The sequence below is a fragment of the Xenopus laevis genome, chromosome 1S (assembly GCF_017654675.1).
Source record: "Xenopus laevis strain J_2021 chromosome 1S, Xenopus_laevis_v10.1, whole genome shotgun sequence".
Taxonomy (NCBI): Eukaryota; Metazoa; Chordata; class Amphibia; order Anura; family Pipidae; genus Xenopus; species Xenopus laevis.
In genome coordinates, this window is record NC_054372.1 from 175,920,789 (window position 1) to 175,943,357 (window position 22,569).

At 40.7% G+C, this 22,569-nt stretch overlaps 1 protein-coding gene across 5 annotated transcripts in view; it reads right to left on the reverse strand.

Moving 5' to 3' along the window:
* The window catches only part of LOC108707283 (erbin-like), a 133,056-nt gene that overhangs the window by 66,659 nt on the left and 43,828 nt on the right, over positions 1-22,569 (reverse strand). For all 5 annotated transcript variants that reach the window (XM_041580539.1, XM_018244474.2, XM_041580540.1 and 2 more), the window contains exons 3-4: positions 12,347-12,403; positions 3,206-3,403 (exon numbers count right to left, since the gene is read on the reverse strand). In XM_041580539.1, the coding sequence (XP_041436473.1) occupies positions 3,206-3,394 (189 nt within the window). In that variant the 5' untranslated portion in view covers positions 3,395-3,403; positions 12,347-12,403. The remainder of the gene's footprint in view (positions 1-3,205; positions 3,404-12,346; positions 12,404-22,569) is intronic.

Here is a 22,569-nt window from a genome sequence, read left to right on the forward strand (position 1 = left end):
ACTGCTTGCTTAATTAGGGACACTAAGGCATCCAATTGGGGTGCTGTAGAAGTTTGAGGCTCAGCCGTTAAGGGTTGCTCCGCCACCGACTGCTTTCTTGCTTGTTGACTTTCCACCTTCTGTGCTTCAGTAGAGGCAGAGAGGCTAATAGGAAAGAAACAAGCACCATTAGCCTCCACTCTCTCCCCAACAATAACTCCGTTATCGTTTGCTTACCTAGAAACTTTTGGCTGCACTCCTCTCCCAGAGCCAGACTGATCCATGTTGTCTGTAACCTATGAGACAGGCAATAGTAAGCACCCTTGCGTCCAAAAATTGAGAATTTAAGTTCCTCCATGCTCACCAACACACCACGCTTCACTTCCAATTCCGTCGCGCGTCGTGACGTCAGACGCCGGCGCACGCGTCCGTCGCTCCAGAAATAACGCGCGACCGGAAATGACGCGCGACCGGAAATGACGCGTACATCCGGCCGGTGGAACGCAAGAACGCCTGGCTCTGGGAGGAAAATTACGTACTTCCTGCGTCTGTTAGAAGCGGTTTTCAGAGGATCCGCACTTCGCCACCAAACAACACGGCCAGTATTTAACTGTGGGCCTGATAGGTGGAATGTGACCCAGCCATTGGTCCTTCTCCACCGCAATCCCCTCCGGGGAGCATATGGGAGGCATCAGGGCAGAGAGAGAGCAGAGAGACCCTGGAAGCGGTAAGCTACACACGTGACCTGGACAGGAAAAAGACAAGGTGGGGGCGGTGCAGAGCGGATGTTATAGGGTTGGGAGTTAACCCTTTCCTGTCCAGTGACCTGAGGGGCGGGGAATACTCATGTTGGTGATATGCTGCCATGGGTGGCTTGGGAAATATTATTTAAGAGGTGTTCTTGCTATTGAGCGTGCTTATTGCTTATTCCTGCCTGATTAGCAACACCCCTTAGAAAAACATACTACCAGGGTCGGACTGAGGGGCTTGGGGCCCACCAGGGCTATTGCCCGAGGGCCCCCCTCCGGCCCCCGCTGCCGCTCCGGCGTGCGACATTGGGCTAGTGCGCATGCGCGAGCGATACCTTTGTGCGCATGCGCAGATCTTCTATTCTACCGCGACCCCCAACAAAGTGGGGTCGCGCCGCCCCACTAAGTAGTGGATCTGGGCCGGCAGGGCCCATCGAGTTTTCTCCCGGTGTCCCTCCGGCCCAGTCCGACACTGCATACTACACCCCTGGACTGAAAAGCAGTGACTCTTGTGAAGGGGAATTCTGGTGTGTGAGAGAAGAAAGCTTGTTACCAGTTAACCAAAAAGATAATGGTGGGCAGGCAAGACTAAAACTTTAAGATAAGCCTGCAATCAGTCACTAATACCTTCACAGAAGCACAAGGAAAATTCATGTGTTTAGCTCTCATATTAGTGGCTCAATTGCTGTTTTGACTGACATTACTTGTTTCAGCAATCAAAATACCACCTATAGTTTCCTATCCAATTGGAGTAGCAGGTACCAGACAACCCACAGTTCTTCCCGTTCAAGTTAATGGGATGAAGTTTGAGGGTTATTAGTGTTCTTCTTATCTCTGTTAAAAGTAGAAATGATCAAGATGCAATGTGTGCCATGGCCGTTATTATTCATAATAGAAAAATGAACATTAAAGGAGAAGGAAAGCTAATGAAGCAGTTTATTGCCAATAGATTAACCACAATAGTGCAAGCTATAAGACTATATTTATTCTGCAGAATGCTTTACCATACCTGAGTAAACAGCTCTAGAAGCTCTCTCTATTTGTTTAGGGTAGCAGCTGCCATATTAGTTTGGTGTGACATCACTTCAGTTCAGTTACCGGTACGGCTCTACTGCGCATGCGCCGAATGTCACGAAGTGAAATCGGAAAACTCTGTGACATTCGGCGCATGCGCAGTAGATCCATACCGGTAACTGTTCCTACTGCGCATGCGCCAGAAGACGCCGGTCAGAGCAGGAAGAAGATGCGCGTGGGAGAAGATAGCGACTGTGAACTCCATGGACAGGACCTGCGCAGAGGGGTGAGTAACAAGTTAGGGGCATTTGCCCAGCGGGACAGGTAGGCCAGGGGGGAGGAGGGAGGGGGGGCAACACAGGGGAGGGGGGGTTTTGCGCCCAGGGGGTTTCCTTTTCCTTTAAGAAGATTTCCGAAGAGAAGAAGATGGCGCCCCTGAACTCCGATGCCTGAATCTGCACCGAGAAGTAAGTAAAACGTTAGGGGCATTTGCCAGGGGTAACATTTAGGCTGGGGGGAGGAGGGTCTATGTAGGGTAGGGGTTTTTAACTTTAGGGCTGAATACTCCTTTAATCTTAGCCTTTCCTTCTCCTTTAAATTAACTTTGAGAATCTTATAGACGGGCCCATTGTATAAGACTTTAATTTTACATGCTTTTTAAATTAACATTACTGTTTACCTATTTGCACCTTGCAAATGAAAATGCTATGTGGTTATTGGGAAGGTCAGGGAACCTGGCACTCAGGGTTCAGTTATAACGTTATTCTTATTTTATAGTACTTATTAGGCCCACTCCTATTATCTCCCATTCTGACCTCCAAACTACTGCCTGACTGTTCGGGTCCATAATCCATAGCAAACAGACAACAACTGAATGTTTACTAAAATAATTACTGAAACATAAAAAAATAAACAGCTAATTCCATACTTTGACTGCTGCTATCTAAATGATTGCAAAAGTTCATTTTAAGGGTCTGGCCACAAGAGCAGATTCGGGGAGATTAGTCACCCCAGGGACAAATCTCCTCTTCTTCGGGGCGACAATCTCCCCGAACTGCCTTCCCCTTGCCCTCTGCCGACTAAAATGAAAATCGTCTGGGGGAAAGCACACGTGGCGCTTCGTTTTCCAAAGTCGTCTGAAGTTTCCTCGTGAGGCAACTTCGGGCGACTTCGGAAAACGAAGTGCCTTCCTCCAGACGATTTTCATTTTAGCCGGCGGAGGGCAGGGGGAAGGCAGTTCAGGAAGATTGTCGCCCTGAAGAAGAGATTTGTTGCTGGGGCGACTATTCTCCCTGAATCTGCTCGTGTGGCCAGACCCTTAAAAGACTCCGTTAGCTGTGACACGTGCACCAAATAGCTAGGATCAATGCCTGCCAATGCCAAAGCTGGACTGGGCCCAGGAGAAAAGTGCTGCTTGTCATCAATGTAATGGAAAATATGATTCTCTTTTGTAAAAGCAATACCTTGGGAAGCTCTTCAATCTGGTTGGCATCCAAATAAAGTTCCTCTAAGGTTTTTTCAAAAGTGAAAATCTCCTTCGGCACCTGTTCCAAGCTGCAGTGAGAGTAGTCAAGTGAGGTGACAGTTTCTTCCTCTCCCCGCAGACATCGGCATGGCACCAAGCGCATCAGTAGGCTCCTCTTTGATGTCATTTTCAGGAGCTAAGAACACAGAAAAGAGAAAAAGATGAGTAGACTTATATCGTAGCTATAGTTTAAAGTTAAAAGTGCTCGTATGAGCACTTTTAAAATTTACATCGTCGGTATGGGATCTGTTATCCGAAAACCTGTTATTCAGAAAGTGCCGAATTACAGAAAGGCCGTGTCCCATAGGCTCCATTTTATCCAAATAATCCATATTTCTAAAAAATGATTTCCCTTTTCTCTGTAATAATAAAACAGTACCTTGTACAAGCTCCAAACTAAGATATAATTATTCCTTATTGGAAGCAGAACCAGCCTATTGGGGTTAGTTAATGTTTCAATGATTTTCTAGTAGACTTAAGGTATAAGGATCCAAATTCCGGAAAGACCCGTTATCCGGAAAACCCCAGGTCCCGAACATTCTGGATAACAGGTCCCATACCTGTATTATTTTTCTGCTCTGCCTGGCATCCACCCAGGCCAAAAATAAGTAGGCGTTCAAGTTACCTTACAGATATTCACAATTAGCAGTTTTTACACTAATTATATCATGATGGTATAACCATAGCACCCCTTGTTGTTCAACCCAGATGAGGGCCACAAAAAAAAAAAAAAAAGGTTTATACAGGTATGGGACCTTTTATCCAGAATGCTTGAGACCTGGGGTTTTCCAGATAACATTTTTTTTCCATAATTTGTATCTTCATCCGTAAGTCTACTCAAAAATCATGTAAACATTAAATAAACCCAATAAGTGGGGTTTGCTTCCAATAAGGATTAATTATATCTTAGTTGGGATCAATTTCAAGCTACTGTTTTATTATTACAGAGAAAAGAGAAATCATTTTAAAAATAATTCATCATTGCCCCATCCCCTGCCTGATGAACACAGAAAGGTGTATACTACTCTATTTCAACTTGTTCCACTGTGAAGTAAGGATTCTTAAAAGTGCCTCTGGCTTCCTGAGATTCTGTGCACCAGCCACTATGGAAAGCAGGGGGACATCCCAGAAGTCATCACTTCAACGTTTAATAATGTAAACATGGGGTTGAATGATTGTGCCTGCCTAGAGGTGTGGACCTTTTATCTGGAAAATGTTGTGTTCCGTGCACTTTAGATAACAGAAGCCTATACAGGTATGGGACCTGTTATCCAGAATGTTCGGGACCTGGGGCTTTCCGGATAACAGATTTTTCCAAAATGTGGATCTCCAAACCTTAAGTCTACTAGAAAATTATGGAAACGGTAAAGAAACCCAATAGGCTGGTTTTGCTTCCAATAAGGATTGATTATATCTTAGTTGGGATTAAGTACAACATATTATTTTATTATTACAGAGAAAAAAAACAAATACTTTTTAATTTGAATTATTTGTTTATAATGGAGTCTATAGGAGGCAGCCTTTCTGTAATTCGTAACTTTCTGGATATATCGGGTTTCCAGATAACGGATCCCATGCCTGTACCTAATTATCCACAAGAAAAAAATCAGTATAATTATTGGACTGATATCTCCTGTTGAATGTGAAAATAACAGAACATTACATGACAAAATTGTAATTAGACAGGACGAGACACAAGGGACCAGGCTGGATGCTTTTGCCAGCCAAACCGGCTTGCCGCGCTCATGTAACAGAAATTTGATACCAAGAAGTTCAATTAAACATCCCAAAAAAGCAATGAAAAGCTTTCACAGACACAGTTTTGCTTGCAAGAAATCTTCCAGTACTTAAACGAGAACTAAAGTTTAAAGGGGTTGTTCACCTTTGAGATAACTTTTAATATGATGCAGAGAGTGATATTCTGAGACAATTTACAATTAGTTTTCATTTTTTATTATTTGAGGTTTTCGAGTTATTTAAGCTTTTTATTCAGCAGTTCTTCAATTTGCATTTAAGCAATCCGGTAGCTAAGGTCCAAATTAGCAAACATGCACTGATTTCAATCAGAGACTGAAATATGAATAGGAGAGGCCTGAATAGAAAGAGGAGTAATAAGAAGTAGCAATAAAAAAAAACATTCGTAGCCTTACAGAGTATTTGCTTTTTACAAGGGGTCAGCGAAGCCCATTTGAAAGCTGCAAAGAGTCAAGAAGAAAAAGGCAAATAATTCAAAAAACTATATATAAAAAAAATAATAATGAAGACCAATTGAAAAGTTGTTTAGAATTGGCCATTCTATAACATACTAAAAGTTACTTTCAAGGTGAACCACCCCTTTAACTAAAGAAGTAGCTAGAAATGTTGTACATTAAGTTTAGGCTTCTGTACCAGCCCAAGGCAACCACATCCCTTTAGCAGTAAAGATCTGTGTCTCCAAAGATGCCCCAGTAGCTCCCCATCTTCTTTTCTGCTGATTCACTGCACATGCTCTGTGCTGCTGTCACTTACTGAGCTTAGGGATCCACTCACAATATACAGTACACATAGAATAGAAATGTCACAATATAAGGCTGATTAGTAATTAATACAGATAATTACTACATGGCAGCACAGAAACCAGTGCAATTAGCATCAGAATTTAATAATCTGACCTGTAGCATCAGTTTATATTACAGGGGAAGCTCATTTTCTGCTGGATAATTAGTGACGACCCCTAAGCTTAGCTTCTCAACAGCTGCTCAGAGCCCACTGAGCATGTGAGTGTCACAGACACTTTCCAAGATGGTGACCCCCTGTGACAAGTTTGAAGTCCTGGATCATTGCTGCTATTGACAAGCTGAAACTTTATGTCGGTGCAAAATATGGCATTTTTAGTCATATTTATTTTTAGGGTTTATTTCTCCTGAAGATGAATCAGAAATCAAAATGCATTAGATCTCTAGCCTAAACTCGCTACTGCATCGAGCCCCCATATCCCAAAGATTTACCAACCGCACAGTTTGGGAACCACCGCCCCTATGGTGACCAATAAAAATAAGTTGAACCAAGAACTATTGCTTAAAAAGCATAGCTAAAACACTATCAAACAAATTTAAACAGGTGACAGCTATGTAACAGAGATAGCATTTTCAAAAGCAAAACAATCAGATTAACATTAAAGGGAAACTCTGCATTTGCCTCACTTCATTCTCTCCATGCAGGAGTCGCAATTCAGAGTTTGATTGTCATCTAGGTCTAATATATCCTTGGGGGGTCCCTTTGCCTACATGATGCATTACAGCTCTCAAATAACTAGAAATAAAAGCTGTATTAGACCTACCTGTTCATCAAAATGTGACTTACTTCTGCATGAACACAGAAAGAAGAGAGACAAATTGCTAAAAGGGGGATAGTGAGGATTACCTTCAATATTTTAGAAACAGGACAACATTTTTAATTGATAATATTTAGAAATATTTTAATTTACACGAGATGATGTTTATAGTAAATTTAAATTTTTTTGCAAAAGTTTCTCTTTAAGGACAAAGCCCCAAGCCTGCCAGCTGTGTGTAAATTGATATGAAATGCCACAATTTGCTAAGCAAAGAATTTTCAATTCTTAGGGTAATGACACACCGTGTTACCAAACGCCAGAAAATACCCTGCTCTAGACAATGAGAACAGTCTCTGCTAAAACACTCAAACGGGGAAATTGCTCAAAAATGTCTTTGTATGCTAATAAAATAGGCAATGTGTAAAAATAAAATGTGGTGGGAAAATGACAAAATTCTACCCGTTTACCTTTGAGCTACAGAGGGAAGAGTCACTGGGAAAAGTTAACAAACCTTCCCAGATATCAAAGAACCGTAAAAAAAAGTTATGCACGGACTATATTTATCAATGAAACTAAGCAAGCTGCAAACATTGAGAAACACAATTTAAACATATAAATATCACCAAAGTCAATTCCAATATTACTTGGAAAGCGATAAAGTAGATTAAGCAGATGTATACATTGATAAATGTAGTTGTTGTAGTGCAGCAACAAGTGTAGAGCTACAAAGTTGGCTTTCATGGTTACCATCCACACAGTCAGATACTTAGCAAATCTTGTCGGAATCCCATCTTCTTAGGGTCAGGGCACACGTTCAGATTCGGGGAGATTAGTCGCCCGGCGACAAATCTCCTCTTCTTCGGGGTGACTAATCTCCCCGAACTGCCTCCCACCAGCTAGAATGTAAATCGCCGGCAGGATGGCACTCGGAGCACTTCGTTTTCCAAAGTCGCCTGAACTTTCCTCGTGAGGCAACTTCATCTGAATGGTTAGTGGCAGGTCGGGAGATGGAAACGAACGATCGTTCGTCCGATAGGAAGGTAAATCTGCAGGTCTATGGCCACCTTAAGGCAAGACTGAAGAAATCAACTACAAGCACAGGCCAAAATAGAGAACTAAATCCTCTTATCTTTCTTTACTGATAATCACAACTGCAGGAGGTGTTTTTTAAATAATTGCATTCCAACATGACATACAAAGATTATGTTGGCTTAAAATTTCAGGACCATCTCATAGCAGCAGTATCAATCTATTTAGCAAGATGCACTGTGTTTTCCAAAGTTAATGTCAGACATGTTAGTTTACCGCCCTCCCAAAAATACCCAGAGAAAACAGTACAGGTATGGGATCCGTTATCCAGAAACCCGTTATCCAGAAAGTTCCGAATTACAGGATGGCTGTCTTCCATAGACTCCATTATAATGAAATAATTTTAAATTTAAAAATGATTTCCTTTTTCTCTGTAATAATAAAACAATATCTTGTACTTGAGCCAAACTAAGATATAATTAATCCTTATTGAAGGCAAAACCAGCCTATTGGGTTTATTTAATGTTTAAATGATTTTTAGTAGATTTAAGACACAGATCTAAATTACGGAAAGATCCCTTATCGGGAAAACCCCAGGTCCCGTGCATTCTGGATAATGGGTTCCCTGTACTATACCAGTGCCACTGATTTCCATGGCATCTGCCTTTCACTGTGTACATGGGATAATTTGCTTGGAAATACGCACTTTAACATGGTCAAAGTGAAATCAGAAAAAGAACATTAGCCGGACCCTTGGCTTCAAAATAACCTTGTGCAAGGCTGATTTTAGGCAACCCGAGATCCTAGACTGGAAGGTGCCATACATTTTTATGGCTAGCAGCACAAGCTAAGACAGGAATTCCACTGCTGGTGATATTATGCCAGAAGAGCAAACACCACATGTCCCATGGCTTAAGGCTACCGATATTGAAGGGTGAGGATTGCTTGCCACTACCATGGATGTATGCAGCTTATTCACTACCGTCAAGTACAAGGCACTGTTTATCATTACAGGGAAAAAGCAGATAATTACAAATTAAAGGAGAAGGAAAGCTACTGAAGCAGTTTATTGCCAATAGATTGGCCACAATAGTGCAAGCTATAACACTATGTTTATTCTGCAGAATGCTTTACCATACCTGAGTAAACAGCTCTAGCAGCTCTCTCTGTTTAGTTAGGATAGCAGCTACCATATTAGCTTGTTGTGGCATCACTTCCTGCCTGAGTCTCTCCCTGCTTGTTCATAGCTCTGGGCTCAGATTACAGCAGGGAGGGTAGTTGGGGGGAAATAAGAGTGGGAGAGGGAGAGAGGAGCAAACTGAGCATGCTCAAGCCCTAGCCCAGGAGGTTTAAACTGAAAACAGGAAGTCTGATACAGAAGCCCATGTGTACACTATAAAAGGAAAGGAATGCTTTGTTTCTTTTTGACAGAGGACTCAGAGCAGCATTGCTTTAATGGTTTATTGGTGTATTTATATAGACTTTTCTTATAAAGCTTATTTAATGTTAGCCTTTCCTTCACCTTTAATAATCCTTGTTTAAATATGACAGTATGGGGAGTGGATCTGCCGTATATTTTAGAGCTCTCTTAGACAACTGGTTCCCAGTATTGATCCCATGCCATCATGTAGTCACAAATGAACCAACTATTCCCCTCAGTGCATTTGAAATGTTAGTAAAGGTTACCATACAAGGGCTGATAAAAGCTAAAAGTTTTTGCATGGGGCTTAGTTTTTTTCTCTTATGAATGCAATTATTAATGTGTCATGGATTGAGTTGCTGATGGTGGTTCGAGTGGCAATAAGGGTCTAGCTGATTAAACTATCAAACCTTACTCTTTTCTGTGAATGGCGCCTCCAGCACTGGCACTGAGTGAATGAGATATATCTACAGGGAGTTCTAAACAATAAGACGTTACTATGAAAAATGATGAAGTATAAGGTAGGCTAGTCGGGTAGCCATGACATTTTGCTGTCAATGTATGGAAGTATAAACATAATGACAATAGAATAACAGTCACATTAACTGCATCGTTGTTGACAGAATCACAAAAAAGACTTATACTACTCATTCAAGTGAAATCTAATAGAACATGGGATGTACAATACAATCAGAGAAGGTCACTCTGGACTAAAGATGTTATTGGCAAATGACCCTCATCAGCATACTTTCGAAGGCAACAGGAACTGGCAGATAATCCCCTTAGACTGCACTTTGGTTTTCCAAACCCTGAACTTAATCATGGGAATTGGCCTCTGTATAGCCAGGGGTCGTTCACCTTTGAGGTAACTGTTAGTATGATGTAGAGAGTGATATTCTGAGACAATTTGCAATTGGTTTTCATTTTTTATTATGTGTGGTTTTTGACTAATTTAGCCTTTTATTCAGCAGCTCTCCAATTTGCAATCTCAGCAATCCGTTTGCTATGTAACCATGCATTAATTTAAATAAGAAACTGGAATATGAATAGGAGAGGCTTGAATAAAAAGGTGAGTAATAAAAAGTAGCAATAACAATACATGTGTAGCCTTGCAGAGCATTTGTTTTTAGATCGGGTCAGTGACCCCCATTTGAAAGCTGGAAAGAGTCAGAAGAAGAAGGAACATAATTCAAAAACTATAAAAAAATAAATACTGAAAACTAATTGAAAAGTTGCTTAGAATTGGCCATTCTACAACATACTAAAAGCTAATGTAAAAAGTGAACCACAGCTTTAAAGAGAAAAAATACTTATTTGTGAAATTGTTCAGTGATCACACATGAGCTGCTTTTTATCCACTTAATAAATCTGCACCTCACTGGACAGAGGAAACGTATGCAAGACATTTTATAATGTAACTTAAAAAGAACACTCAGATTTAACAACAACAAGAAAAAGCACAAAAGCAGCAAACAAGTTCAACCTGCAAATACCCCAGGCAAAGCCCCAGGCCAATTTATTGAAGAAAAGATCCAACAATTCCTTTAATCCAACAAATGTCACATTTTTAGTATTGCAGCTGTTGTGCACTGGAACAGTAACCTCATGGGAGGTGTAACTCACTATCACTGAAGGCCACTGCTATATGTCACTTTTTTTTTTTACTACAAATCTCTTTACAGGAGCTCCGAATCCCCGAATCCTTCGTGAAAGATTCGGCCGAATACCGAACCCTAAATTTTTTTTACTTCCTTGTTTTCTGACAAAAAGTCACGTGATTTCCCTCCCTGCCCCTAATTTGCATATGCAAATGAGGATTCAGTTCGGCCTGGCCTGGCCGAATCCAAATCTTGCTGAAAAAGGCCAAATCCTGGCCGAATCCCGAACCGAATCCTGGATTCGGTGCATCCCTACTCTAAAGCTTGCTAATAAAAACAGTAAATACAAAATGGAAGTTAAAGGACGAGGAAAGCCAGTATTTCAGATCAGGGTCGGACTGGTGGGCCCAGGGCCCACCAGGACTGCTGTCCAGGGCTCCCCTCCAGCCGCCGCACCCCTACTCCGATGCGCCTCTAGGCGCACACATGATGGTGCTCATGCGTGAACGTCACCATGCACATGCGCTGAAGTCACTGCGCGGCGCCGGAAAAAAAAATATTTTTTTGTAGAGAGGAGTCTTCAGGAGAGGGGGTCTGGCCCAGCGGGTCAGAGAGGGTGGGGGCCCACCGGGTTTTTTCCGTGTCCCGCCGGGCCAGTCCGACACAGTTTCAGTATTCCCATATAACATACCTACCCCATAGCTCTACTTAGTCACTATTTTGTTCCCCCTGTGCCTCCTTTGCTTTCTTTAAAGGAACAGTAACATCAAAAAATGTAAGTGTTTTAAAGTAATACAAATATAATGGGGTGTTGCCCCCCACCAGCGCTATGCTACCTGCACTGGGAGGGAGATCCCGGCGCGAGCAGCCATCCCCGGTTACTCGCATGCGCATTATGAAAAGCTGCCCCGAATTGCTCATTATGCGCATACGAGTGACCGGGGATGGCTGCTCGCACCGGGATCTCCCTCCCAGTTTTAAAAAACTACTGTTATCCCCAACCGAAATGTGCACCTTTGGTTGGGGATAACATTTTTTACCCAACAGGTGCCCTTTAAGGAAAAACTTTTATTTAAGGACAAACTATTACAGACTTATTATCCAGAATGTTCATGACCTGGGGTTTTCTGGACAACTCTCCCTAATTTGGATCGTCATACCTTAAATCTACTTGAACATACCGGTAATATAAACATTAAACAAACCCAATATGCTGGTTTTGCTTCCAATAATGATTAAAACATTTTTAACAATTTGGATTATTTAAATAAAATGGAGTCTATGGGAGATGTCCTTGCTTTAAATCAGAGCTTTCGGATAACAGGTTTCCGGATAAAGGATCCCATACCTGTATTTAAGAACAAAGGGAATGTATGCATTTCCAAAACTATTACAAAAAAATAATATCTACTGTGTCTGTAATATAAAAATATACGGGCAGCCCAAGATTAAACAAAGGGGGCCCTGAAAGTTTCAGATGACAGGGGTAGGTTGTCTGTCTCAGGTGTATGTATGAGCACAAAAGAGTTCTGCTTCATGCTCTCTAACTATGGAAGTATAACTGAGAGAGGGTTTTAACTGCAATATTTGGCAGGGAGCCCTGACAGAACATACTGAGCGGCTGGAGATGACGCCAAGCAAAACATTCTGGACGAAGCTGTAAGAAAGCAGAAAATAAATTTCCAACTGCCGCATCTAAGCAGTTAATTAGACACTTACCTCTCTGTTGTAGATTCCTCCGTGCTGTTTCTTCCCTGAGCTTGCAAAGCCAACATTCTGAGGAAAGAAACAAAAAGCAGATGTCACTTTGCTGTGAGAACAGGTCGGCATCAGAAATGGAATGCTGAGCCAAAGACAATTAGACTAGAGAGCCACGTAGTTAAGACAATATTCATGCAGTTCTGAGTTGCCTTTCACTTTACCTGGTAACACCTACTGAACTCACAAAGAACAAACACTGACTCATTCATTTCCTTACCTCTTCAGATCACAAACAAGTATTAGATATGTAATGGACAATGGCCTAAAATAGACTTTGTAGAGATAAAATAAATGTTAAAGCCACAAGTAATTGTGCCAGGGCCACTTTTCCTGGCTCCAGTCACAGGGTGAACAAACCTAGAGTTGCAAGGGGTGTTTATGTGTAGAGAACATATTGATCAGCCATAACTAAAGGCTTTGTAATAAAAGACAATTTACTCATAAATCAGCACAGACAAATGAAATGGGCTTGCTCCACTTTAATGCACTTACAGAGACTCTGACACCTCTAAAACCAATGTTCTGATTTAAGAGGGAATATACATGAGGCATAATACACATAAGAGGTGCGCCTTGTGTTCCAAAAAACAAAACACCCATGAAAGGACTCTGTTAGGACTGTAGAACAGGAGTTCCCATACTTAAAGGGATACTGTTATGGGAAAAAAAAATCAAAATGAATCGGTTAATAGTGCTGCTCCAGCAGAATTCTGCACTGAAATCCATTTCTCAAAAGAGCAGACAGATTTTTTTATATTCAATTTTGAAATCTGACATGGGGCTAGACATAATGTCAATTTCCCAGCTACCCCAAGTCATGTGACTTGTGCTCTGATAAAATTCAATCACTCTTTACTGCAAGTTAGAGTGATATCACCCCTCCCTTTCCCCCCCCTGCAGCCAAACAAAAGAACAATGGGAAAGTAACCAGATAGCAGCTCCCTAACACAAGATAACAGCTGCCTGGTAGATCCAAGAACAGCACTCAATAGTAAAAACCCATGTCCCACTGAGACACATTCAGTTATATTGAGAAGGAAATACAGCAGCCTGCCAGAAGCATTTCTCTCCTAAAGTGCAGGCACAAGTCACATGACTGGGGGCAGCTGGGAAATTGACAAAATGTCTAGCCCCATGTCAGATTTCAAAATTGAATATAAAAAAATCTGTTTGCTCCTTTGAGAAATGGATTTCAGTGCAGAATTCTGCTGGAGTAGCACTATTAACCGATGCGTTTTGAAAAAAAACATGTTTTCCGATGACAGGATCCCTTTAAAGGCTATATCGGGGTAATCTGAACATTCGGCCCTATGGCCGAACGATCAGATTACGACGAGCGCAATGGGCTCCAACGGGTCAATTGGGAGAAAAATCAAACCTTCCCGATCGATATCATGTCCAGATATCGATCGGGAAGACCCGTCGGAAGCCTCCATACACGGGCAGATTAGCTGTCAAACTGGTCTAAACGACCGATATTGGCAGCATTATCTGCCCGTGTATGGTCACCTTTAAGATGGCCATAGATGCAAAGATCCGACCGTACGAATCCTCGATTCGTACGATTTTGGACAGTGTGTGGAGAGTCCCGACATTTTTCGGCTCATGGAGACCGGACACCAGCTTTTGTCGGACATAAACTTTCGTATGATTGCTGTAGGGGCAGAACATTGTCTGATCTGTTCTTCTACTTGATCTGAATGGTTAGTGGCAGGTCAGGAGATGGGGACGTTCGTTCGTTCGCTCGATATTGCAGGTAAATCTGCATGTCTATTGCCACCTTAAAGGTCTACTGGTAGATCCTGATATACCCTTTGGACACCCCTGCTGTAGAAGCCATGATTCCTGCTACATTGTTACTAACACAATGAACTGCAGTTCAGCAATATCTGAAGACGAATATATCTCAATTTCCTCACGTGAAGAAGCAAAATAACCAGGCAATTAATTCTAGAACAATGTGCAAGCACAGATCTTGCTGTAAACAAATATAGGAAACACTAATGAAAAATAGTTGTTTCTTTAACAACCACGGTAATTTGTTCAAATGTATACAATGTGTTTGTATAAACAATTCCCCCTGAACAGCAGCTTTTGTTAGACTTTGAGATAAGGAGCAGCACATTATTAGGGCAAGGATACACAGGCAGATTTGGGGAGATTAGTCGCCCCAGCGACAAATCGTCTCTTCTTCGGGGCGACAATCTCCCCAAACTGCCTTCCCCGCCTTCCCCAACCTTCCTGCCGGCTATAATGAAAAATCGCCAGCGGGATGGCACTCGCGGCACTTCGTTTTCTGAAGTGGCTGAAGTTGGAAACTTTGGGCGACTTCTGAAAACGAAGCGCCGCAAGTGCCATCCCACTGGCGATTTTTCATTATAGCCGGCATGAAGGTAGGGGAAGGCAGGTCGGGGAGATTGTTGCCGCAAAGAAGAGGCGATTTGTCGCCGGGCGACTAATCTCCCGAAATCTGCTCGTGTGTCCTTACCTTAAAGAGGGCTTTCAAATTCAAACACTTTTTTCAGTTTAGTTGGTTTTAGATTGTTCGCCAGAAATATACTTTTTTTTCCAATTACTTTCTATTTTCGACCATTTTTCTAACATTGAAGTGCAAAGCTTCTGAAGCAGCTCTGGGGAGGGAGGTCACTTTAACTGTTCTAAATTGATCCATTTGTTATGTTTGTCCCTGTTGAGCAGAATCTCTGAGTTTCATTAAAGGCAGCTGTTAGAATTGATACAATAGTTGCTGATATTCCACAGATACTGCTGAGAAACAGCGAATCAACTAATTGTAGCAAATAAATGTAGCAAATTGTAACAGTTGAGAGTGATCCTGGATCACTGAGCTGCCAGATTGAAACACTAGAGACAGGAACGTTAAAGGGGCACTCCGGCTTCAAAACCAAAATTTGATAAAGAGGCCCACATAACACAGAAACCCCTAATACACCCATCACAGTTAACTGTTTCTTCAAAAAGGATGAATACATTTTCTATGCTAAAATACAGCTGTTTAACAGTTCTTCTCTTTCTGCATCATTTGAAATCCCTGCAGGGAAGGAGGGGCTAAACACTGATGTTACAAATTGTGACAACTTCTCCACAGCTTACATAACCCACAATGCAATCCTTATTGAAATCACGTGTGCAGGGAATTGTGGGGTTTGGAGGATACAGGCTGACTGTTGGAGGACAGCTGGCTATTGATACAAAGTAACAGTAGTCAGACAGCTCAGCAAAGTAGTCAGAGAGATCAGCGGGAGAGCAGGGGCTAGGCTTATGGAACTGTTCCAAACCATTAAAAATCATGAAAAGTCCGCATATTTCTTAATTGATGTATATTGCAAAGTTGCTTGAAATTATGTTTACTTTTCAAAAAGCTTAAGTTATGTTTGTGTGGCGTTCCCCTTTAAATTTAAACTTTAATTTTGGGAAAACGGTGAATAATAAAAGTTAGCCACTTTAGTATTCTCTATCTTTGTGCAGTGCAGTTTGCACAAAATTAAAGTTCTGCAAAAGTAAATTACAGATGTCAAGCATACAAGAAAAACAAATACTCTGCCCATTTCAATGACAAGCAGTGAACTCAAAAGCTGCATTTACTGCTACCCAAACAGAACCCACAATAGAGGAGTAAAATTTGAACACTATTTTTATATTCTGGCCCATTAAGATGTTCTACAAAGCTTATAAGCAATTTTACACAGATTGGCATAGTAAAGAAAACAGCTTTTTAACCTCCGTTGCTGAACCAAAACCACATCCTGGCCCCAGTTGCAAACAAGTTGAACCTTTCACGTCCCGTTTCATAATAATACTTTAGCCTACGCTTAAGGCACAGTAACACTTTTTTAAAATGCATTTTTCTAGATCTGGCTAAGTTTGAATTAACTTGACATAGAGATGTAGATATCCAGAGTAGAGTCTATTTTTTGTGGTTTTGAATAACTCAGCTTTTTGTTCAACAGCTGTCAGGTTTGGGAATTTAGCTATCTGGCCGTTAGGGGTTAATCTATCCTAGCAACCAGGCAGTGGTTAGAATGAGAGACTGGAAGATTAATAGGAGAGTCACTGAATAGAAAGATAAGTAATGGCAACAATACAATTGTAGCATCATAGAGCAAAAGATTTTTGGCAGACACAGTCAGAGACTTCTATTTGAAATATGAAAAGAGGCAGAGGAAAAAGTCAAATATTTCAGAAACAATTAAAATGTTGCTAAGGATAAGGTTACTAAAAGGTAACAAACATATGAACTACCCCTTTAAAATGGAAAATTCAATTAAATAAAAAGAAAATTTCTAAATACAAAAAGATATCACTTAACATTTAAACATGTTACTAATATTGCTTCTAGCATTTTTTTTTCTTACTGTCAACACTAAGTTTTTGATATAGATATACAGATGTTTTGGTGCCAATTATTTTTTACAAAGGAGTATATATGTTCCACAGTCTTATTTCCCCTTTAAATGTGTCTTTAGAGAAGTGCCTTTGTTTTCAATTGGACAGAATGTGTCATGTGATTTTATCATTGTGTTTAAATGTTGTTCAAATTGTACATCATTTAGCCTATGACTAAGGACTAGTGAGTACGAAACGTGTCAGGCCGTGATGCGCTTACATGTTTTTATGAAATTTTTTCTAATGGCAAAATAATAAAGGAGGAAAATCTTTTTATTGGAGGTGCAGTCCATACTTTGCTGATCTTGAATATCATAACTTTATTGAGACCTGCACTCCTATACAAACAGCACCAATATAATACAGAGGGGACGTGAGACTCTGCGGCAAGGCTGGAGCAGTTTAACTTCAAGTTTATGGTTTCTTCTAGCATTATAACCTCACAAAGTTCTCTTATAACCTCACAAAGTTCATTTAAAACAGAAGTGTGCACATAACTAGAGATACTAGTAATGGCAATGTAGTGCTGCTTAGCTGGAGTCTCACAGGCACCATACAGCTTCCAAGTTATCAGCTTGGCCTTAGGCTCCCCAGACTTTTTTGTGTGACATCTTTATTCTAAAGAGAAAACATACACGTATGTTCAATATGAGTCCTATAAACAGGGCTTGAATATGTTTACTGCCCCTTCCAAAAAATTAAAATTTTGAATTCAACATGGCTCCATTACCTACTCTAATTAAGCAGTACCTTTCCTAATACGAGGCTCACAACATCCAATTTTAACTTCTCTCCTTCCTTCAAGTGTCTGACTTCACGTGTGTGATAAAAGCCTGCCAATGGCATGAATCTAAACTGAGGCTATCACTGTTACCTGTAACTAAAGGGATACCGTCATGGGGGAAAGAACATTTTTTTCAACATGCATCAGTTAATAGTGCAGCTCCAGCAGAATTCTGCACTGAAATCCATTTCTCAAAAGAGCAAACAAATTTTTTTATATTTAATTTTGAAATCTGACATGGGGCAGACATATTGTCAGTTTCTCAACTGCCCCCACTCATGTGAATTGTGCTCTGATAAACTTCAGTCACTCTTTACTGCTGTACTGCAAGTTGGAGTAATATCGCCCCCTCCCTTTCCACTCCCGCAGACTAACAACAGAACAATGGGAAGGTAACTAGATAGCAGCTTCCTAAAAAAAAATTAACAGCTCCCTGGTAGATCTAAGAACACCACTCAATAGTAAAATCCAGGTCCCACTGCAACACATTCAGATACATTGAGTAAAAAACAATAGCCTGCCAGAAAGCAGTTCCATCCTAAAGTGCTGGCTCTTTCTGAAAGCACATGACCAGCCAAAATGACCTGAGATGGCGCCTACACACCAATTACAATTAAAAAAAAAATACACTTGCTGGTTAAGGAATTAAATTTTAATTTTGTAGAGTGAATTATTTGCAGGTAATTTAGAGATAAAAACGACATCCTAAAAATCATGACAGAATCCCTAAGTTGATATCCACAAACGTTTACTAGACTTCCACAGTTTTGTTCCCATTCACTAAAATTTACGGCAATTACAATTTCATCATAATTCTGGTTTAAGCACTTTTTATAGAAAGGCTGTGCTCATTCCTTTGTCACGATGATGCTCATCCCAAGCATTGTTTTGTTAAGGGAATGTCTGCCACTTCTAATAACAATGATGGCTATTGTAAGGAATCCCATAGGAAATACCAGTTCTATTAATTCATATATTCTGCAGAACGTAAAATATTCTGCTAGGGACTACGAAGAGCTTCCCTCAAAGTTCAAGGGCTAACAGTTGGTTACTGAGGAACTATTAGATAAAGTGACACAGGAATCAAAACAATATATCCAATACCTGACTCAGATAACCCTGCTGGCAAAGCCAGAGAGGTTGTGAACTTTATTGTTCATGGTGGCATTAAAATGCAAGCTTGATTAGCATTGTCAAATGCATTGCACTGGAATTGTGCATGGAAAAGGAAGCCTTGCAATCTGTGGAGTGTGGGTCCAAGGGAATACTAATGTAATTATGGCATACAGTTTCCTGAATAGTGATTACGAGGGGAAAAAATCATGAGAGCAAGGAGTATTTCCAGAATATGCCGAGGAAGCCTCACAATCTAACGGCAGTATTAATAATTCATGCTCGCACTATACTGGTCTAGGGAATTGTAAAAATTCATAAAGGCACAAATCATTCCTTCTCTGCATCATACAGGAGTAGGAGGAGGTGGCATAAAGTTTTTAACAGTTAATAAGGGACACATTGCCCCCAGCAATTCAATGTAAAACTTCTTAGAGCACTTGCTTCTCTAGCAATCCATGTATGCTTAGGACAGACATGCCATCTACTCATGTGCCAATCCCTGGGAGAAGAGGGTAAGCTGATGTCCAATGCCTAACTAAATTTTAAAGGAATTTAAAGGAACAGTTCAGTGTAAAAATAAAAACTGGGTAAATAGATAGGCTGTGCAAAATAAAAAATGTTTCGTATATAGTTAGTTAGCCAAAAATGGAATGTATAACGGCTGGAGTGACTGGTTGTCTAACATAATAGCCAGAACACTACTTCCTGCTTTTCAGCTCTTTAACTCTGAGTTAGTCAGCGACTTTAAAGGAGAACCAAACCCCTCAACTAATGAAAACCCCTACCCTCCATAGTCCCCCCCCACACAGGTGTTAATACCTGTAAATGCCCCTAAGTCTTTAATTACCCCTCGATGCATAGTGAGCGCAGTGGAGCTCACGGGCACCATCTTCTTCGGGAATCTTCTTTAGCGCATGTGCAGTTGTTTGGGACCAGAATATTGCTACAACTGCGCGTGAGCGGATACGCCACTTACTTACTGACGATTCGCAAAGGGTGAAGAAGGCCCCCATGAAGCTCTGCTGCGCTGACTCTGCATCGAGGGGTAATTAAAGACATAGGGGCATTTACAGGTATTAACACCTGTGCGGGGAGGGGGGACTATGGAGGGTAGGGGTTTTCATTAGTTGGGGGGTTTGGTTCTCCTTTAAGGGGTGCCACACGGGACATAACTGTTTAGTGAGTTTGCAATTGATCCTCAGCATTCAGCTCAGATTCAAAAGCAACAGTTATGCCCCATGTATCCCCCCCCCCCTCAAATCACTGATTGGTTACTGTCTGGTAACCAATCAGTGGAAACCAAGAGAGCTCAAAAGCAGGAAGTAGTGTTCTGTTCTGTTAGACATTCACTCACTCCAGCCTTTATACATTATATTTTTGGCTAACTAACTGTTTTAGAAAAATTTCACACAGCCTATTTACCCAGTTTTTATTTAATATATTTAACAATTCCTAATAACATTTAGGACATAACCGTCTGCACTTTGGCTCAGAAGGTGTCCCCTCACTCAATCCACCATTTTAAGGTGAACTTCCTGCAGTGTGACGTGTCGGTATAAAATGATTTGCCATAATAGCTATTATAAATTGATAAATGATAATATTGCCCACTAGTGACTGGTGAATGTGTCCCGTTCAACTTTGCCGCGAAAATCACAAAATATTCACAAAACTGGATTTTTGGCGACAATTGATGCACATTAAAGCCAATGGGCGTCAGTTTAATTGTCGCCAGTGTCTGAACAGTTACCGGCGTCAAACAAATTTAACACTGGTGAATTTTCGCAGCAAATTTGCAAATGTGTCCGTCGGCGGCAAATAAATTGTCCCATCACTATTGCCCACGTGTTGTGTTAGACAAAAAACAGGATTATAGTATAACATACTGGAGAGGATTCTCTGCTAAAGAGACCGTGATTCATCACTAATCCAATTGTGGCATGTGAGTGACAGAGCAGAATATCTCCGAGTGCCAAGAGAAGCTGCTAGACTATGGAGCAATGTGTACATACCACCCTGATGAATACATATGTCATTTGTAGATCACACCTGCTGTGTGGGGGCTATAAATATTTAAGAGGGGTAAAGAGGAAGTCATTGTGCCGGATTACAAATCAACACCGTGTGGAGGTTTATTGAAATGTGAAACTGGAAACCCTGCAGGAGACCTTCTGGACAAAGCAAATTGTTTATTGAAGGGGTAGTTCACTTAGTAGAACCCACATTTTACATCCCCTGATTTTAGGTTTTCCCTCATTTTAAATTGTTGTTTTGTGGTCCCACCTATATATTATGCATAATACATTTCCCTGATTTTACACCATTTTTTTCTGGTCACCTGTACAATGAAAAATGGGGGGTTCTACTGTAATTAGTATGATGCAGACATTGATATTCTGTGATAATTTGCAAATGGTCTTCATTTTTTTATTTCTTAGGTTTTTTTCAGTTATTTAGCTTTTTGTTCAGCTGGTGTTCGGTTTGGTGTTTCTGGTTGCCGAGGTCTTATTTACTCAAGAGTGTCTGCATAGATGGATAAATAATAAAAAGCAATAACAATACAATTGTAGCCTCACAGAGCAAGTTTTGCTGGTTGCTGGAGTCAGTGACCCCCATTTGAAACCTGGAAAAAGGCAGAAGAGGAAGGCAAAAAAATTCAAAAACTATAGAAAGAAATTATGAAGATCAACAAAGTTGCCAAGTTGCTAGAAATAGGGTATCCTGGAACATACTAAAACTGAACTTAAGGGTGAACCACCCCTTTAAATAACTAGTCAACATAATGCACAAAATATACAGAATTCATTAACAGGGCAAAACTAAAACTGAAAGCCCCACTTAAACTTCCTGGTTCTTATGAGCTGGTTAAAATACCAGTCCACTGAAACGTTACCTGTATAATGAGTTCCTCCTCATCTCAAAGCCCAAAAAAAGGTTGCAGGTGAGGGAAGTTTGGGATTTGAAAATTCAGAGAGCTTCTGGTTTTTTCTAATTTGTTTCAGCCAGTTCATCAGAAACAGGAAGTTTCTTGTAACTTACTTTCAGTTTTTGCCTTATTTAGTGAATTTTCTGTAGATTGTATTTCTGTATATATTTCAGTTTAATTTAAGTTTCAGTCTTTACCCTGACACTCACAATAAGTGCCTGTCATTTGCATACATCCCAACTGTCCCATTTTCAGCTGGACAGTCCCGGTTTTGACAGCTCAACCAGCAGTCCCACGTTTGTACTGAAAAGTCCCGACTTTCTCTGCACTGAACAGCCAGAAAAGGAAACAATGTTTCTAACTTAATTGGCTTTTGACAGAGAGCCCAGAACAGCCACCAGTTGCAACTAAGATACTTTGTACCAATTTTGAGATGAGCAAATAAGTAATAATTTAGATAAGCAGGTCCCTTGATAAAAATTAAACTCACAGTTTAAAGGGCAATTCACCTTCATTAGCAAAACTGTAATAACTTGGAAAAAAAAAACACCGAAATATGTTTAAACTTTCATAACCTTCGAAATTTTGTAAAATGAACATGGTAATTAGGGGGTGTGACCACAAAAATGGGCATGGTCAAAAAATTGCAGCAAGGCCAATTTTTTTGTCCCTCTTTTTATTTACAAAATATTGGGAGGTATGCATTTGCCAGCACTGCAATTCCCAAGCAATTCACAGGCAATTCCCAATCAATCAAAGTGAATAGGAAGGGGGGAAAAGTCTGAGCACTTTGCTTCATCCCACTGAGCTGCAAAACACTCAGGTTACAAATGGCTTACTTTGTCCTGTGTGCTATTAAACTAAAGGAGTAGTAGCAGAACTTTGTGGAGCCTCCACATATAAGGAGCCTGCACATATTGGAAGCCTACTGTTTGTTTGCTGGGAATAAAA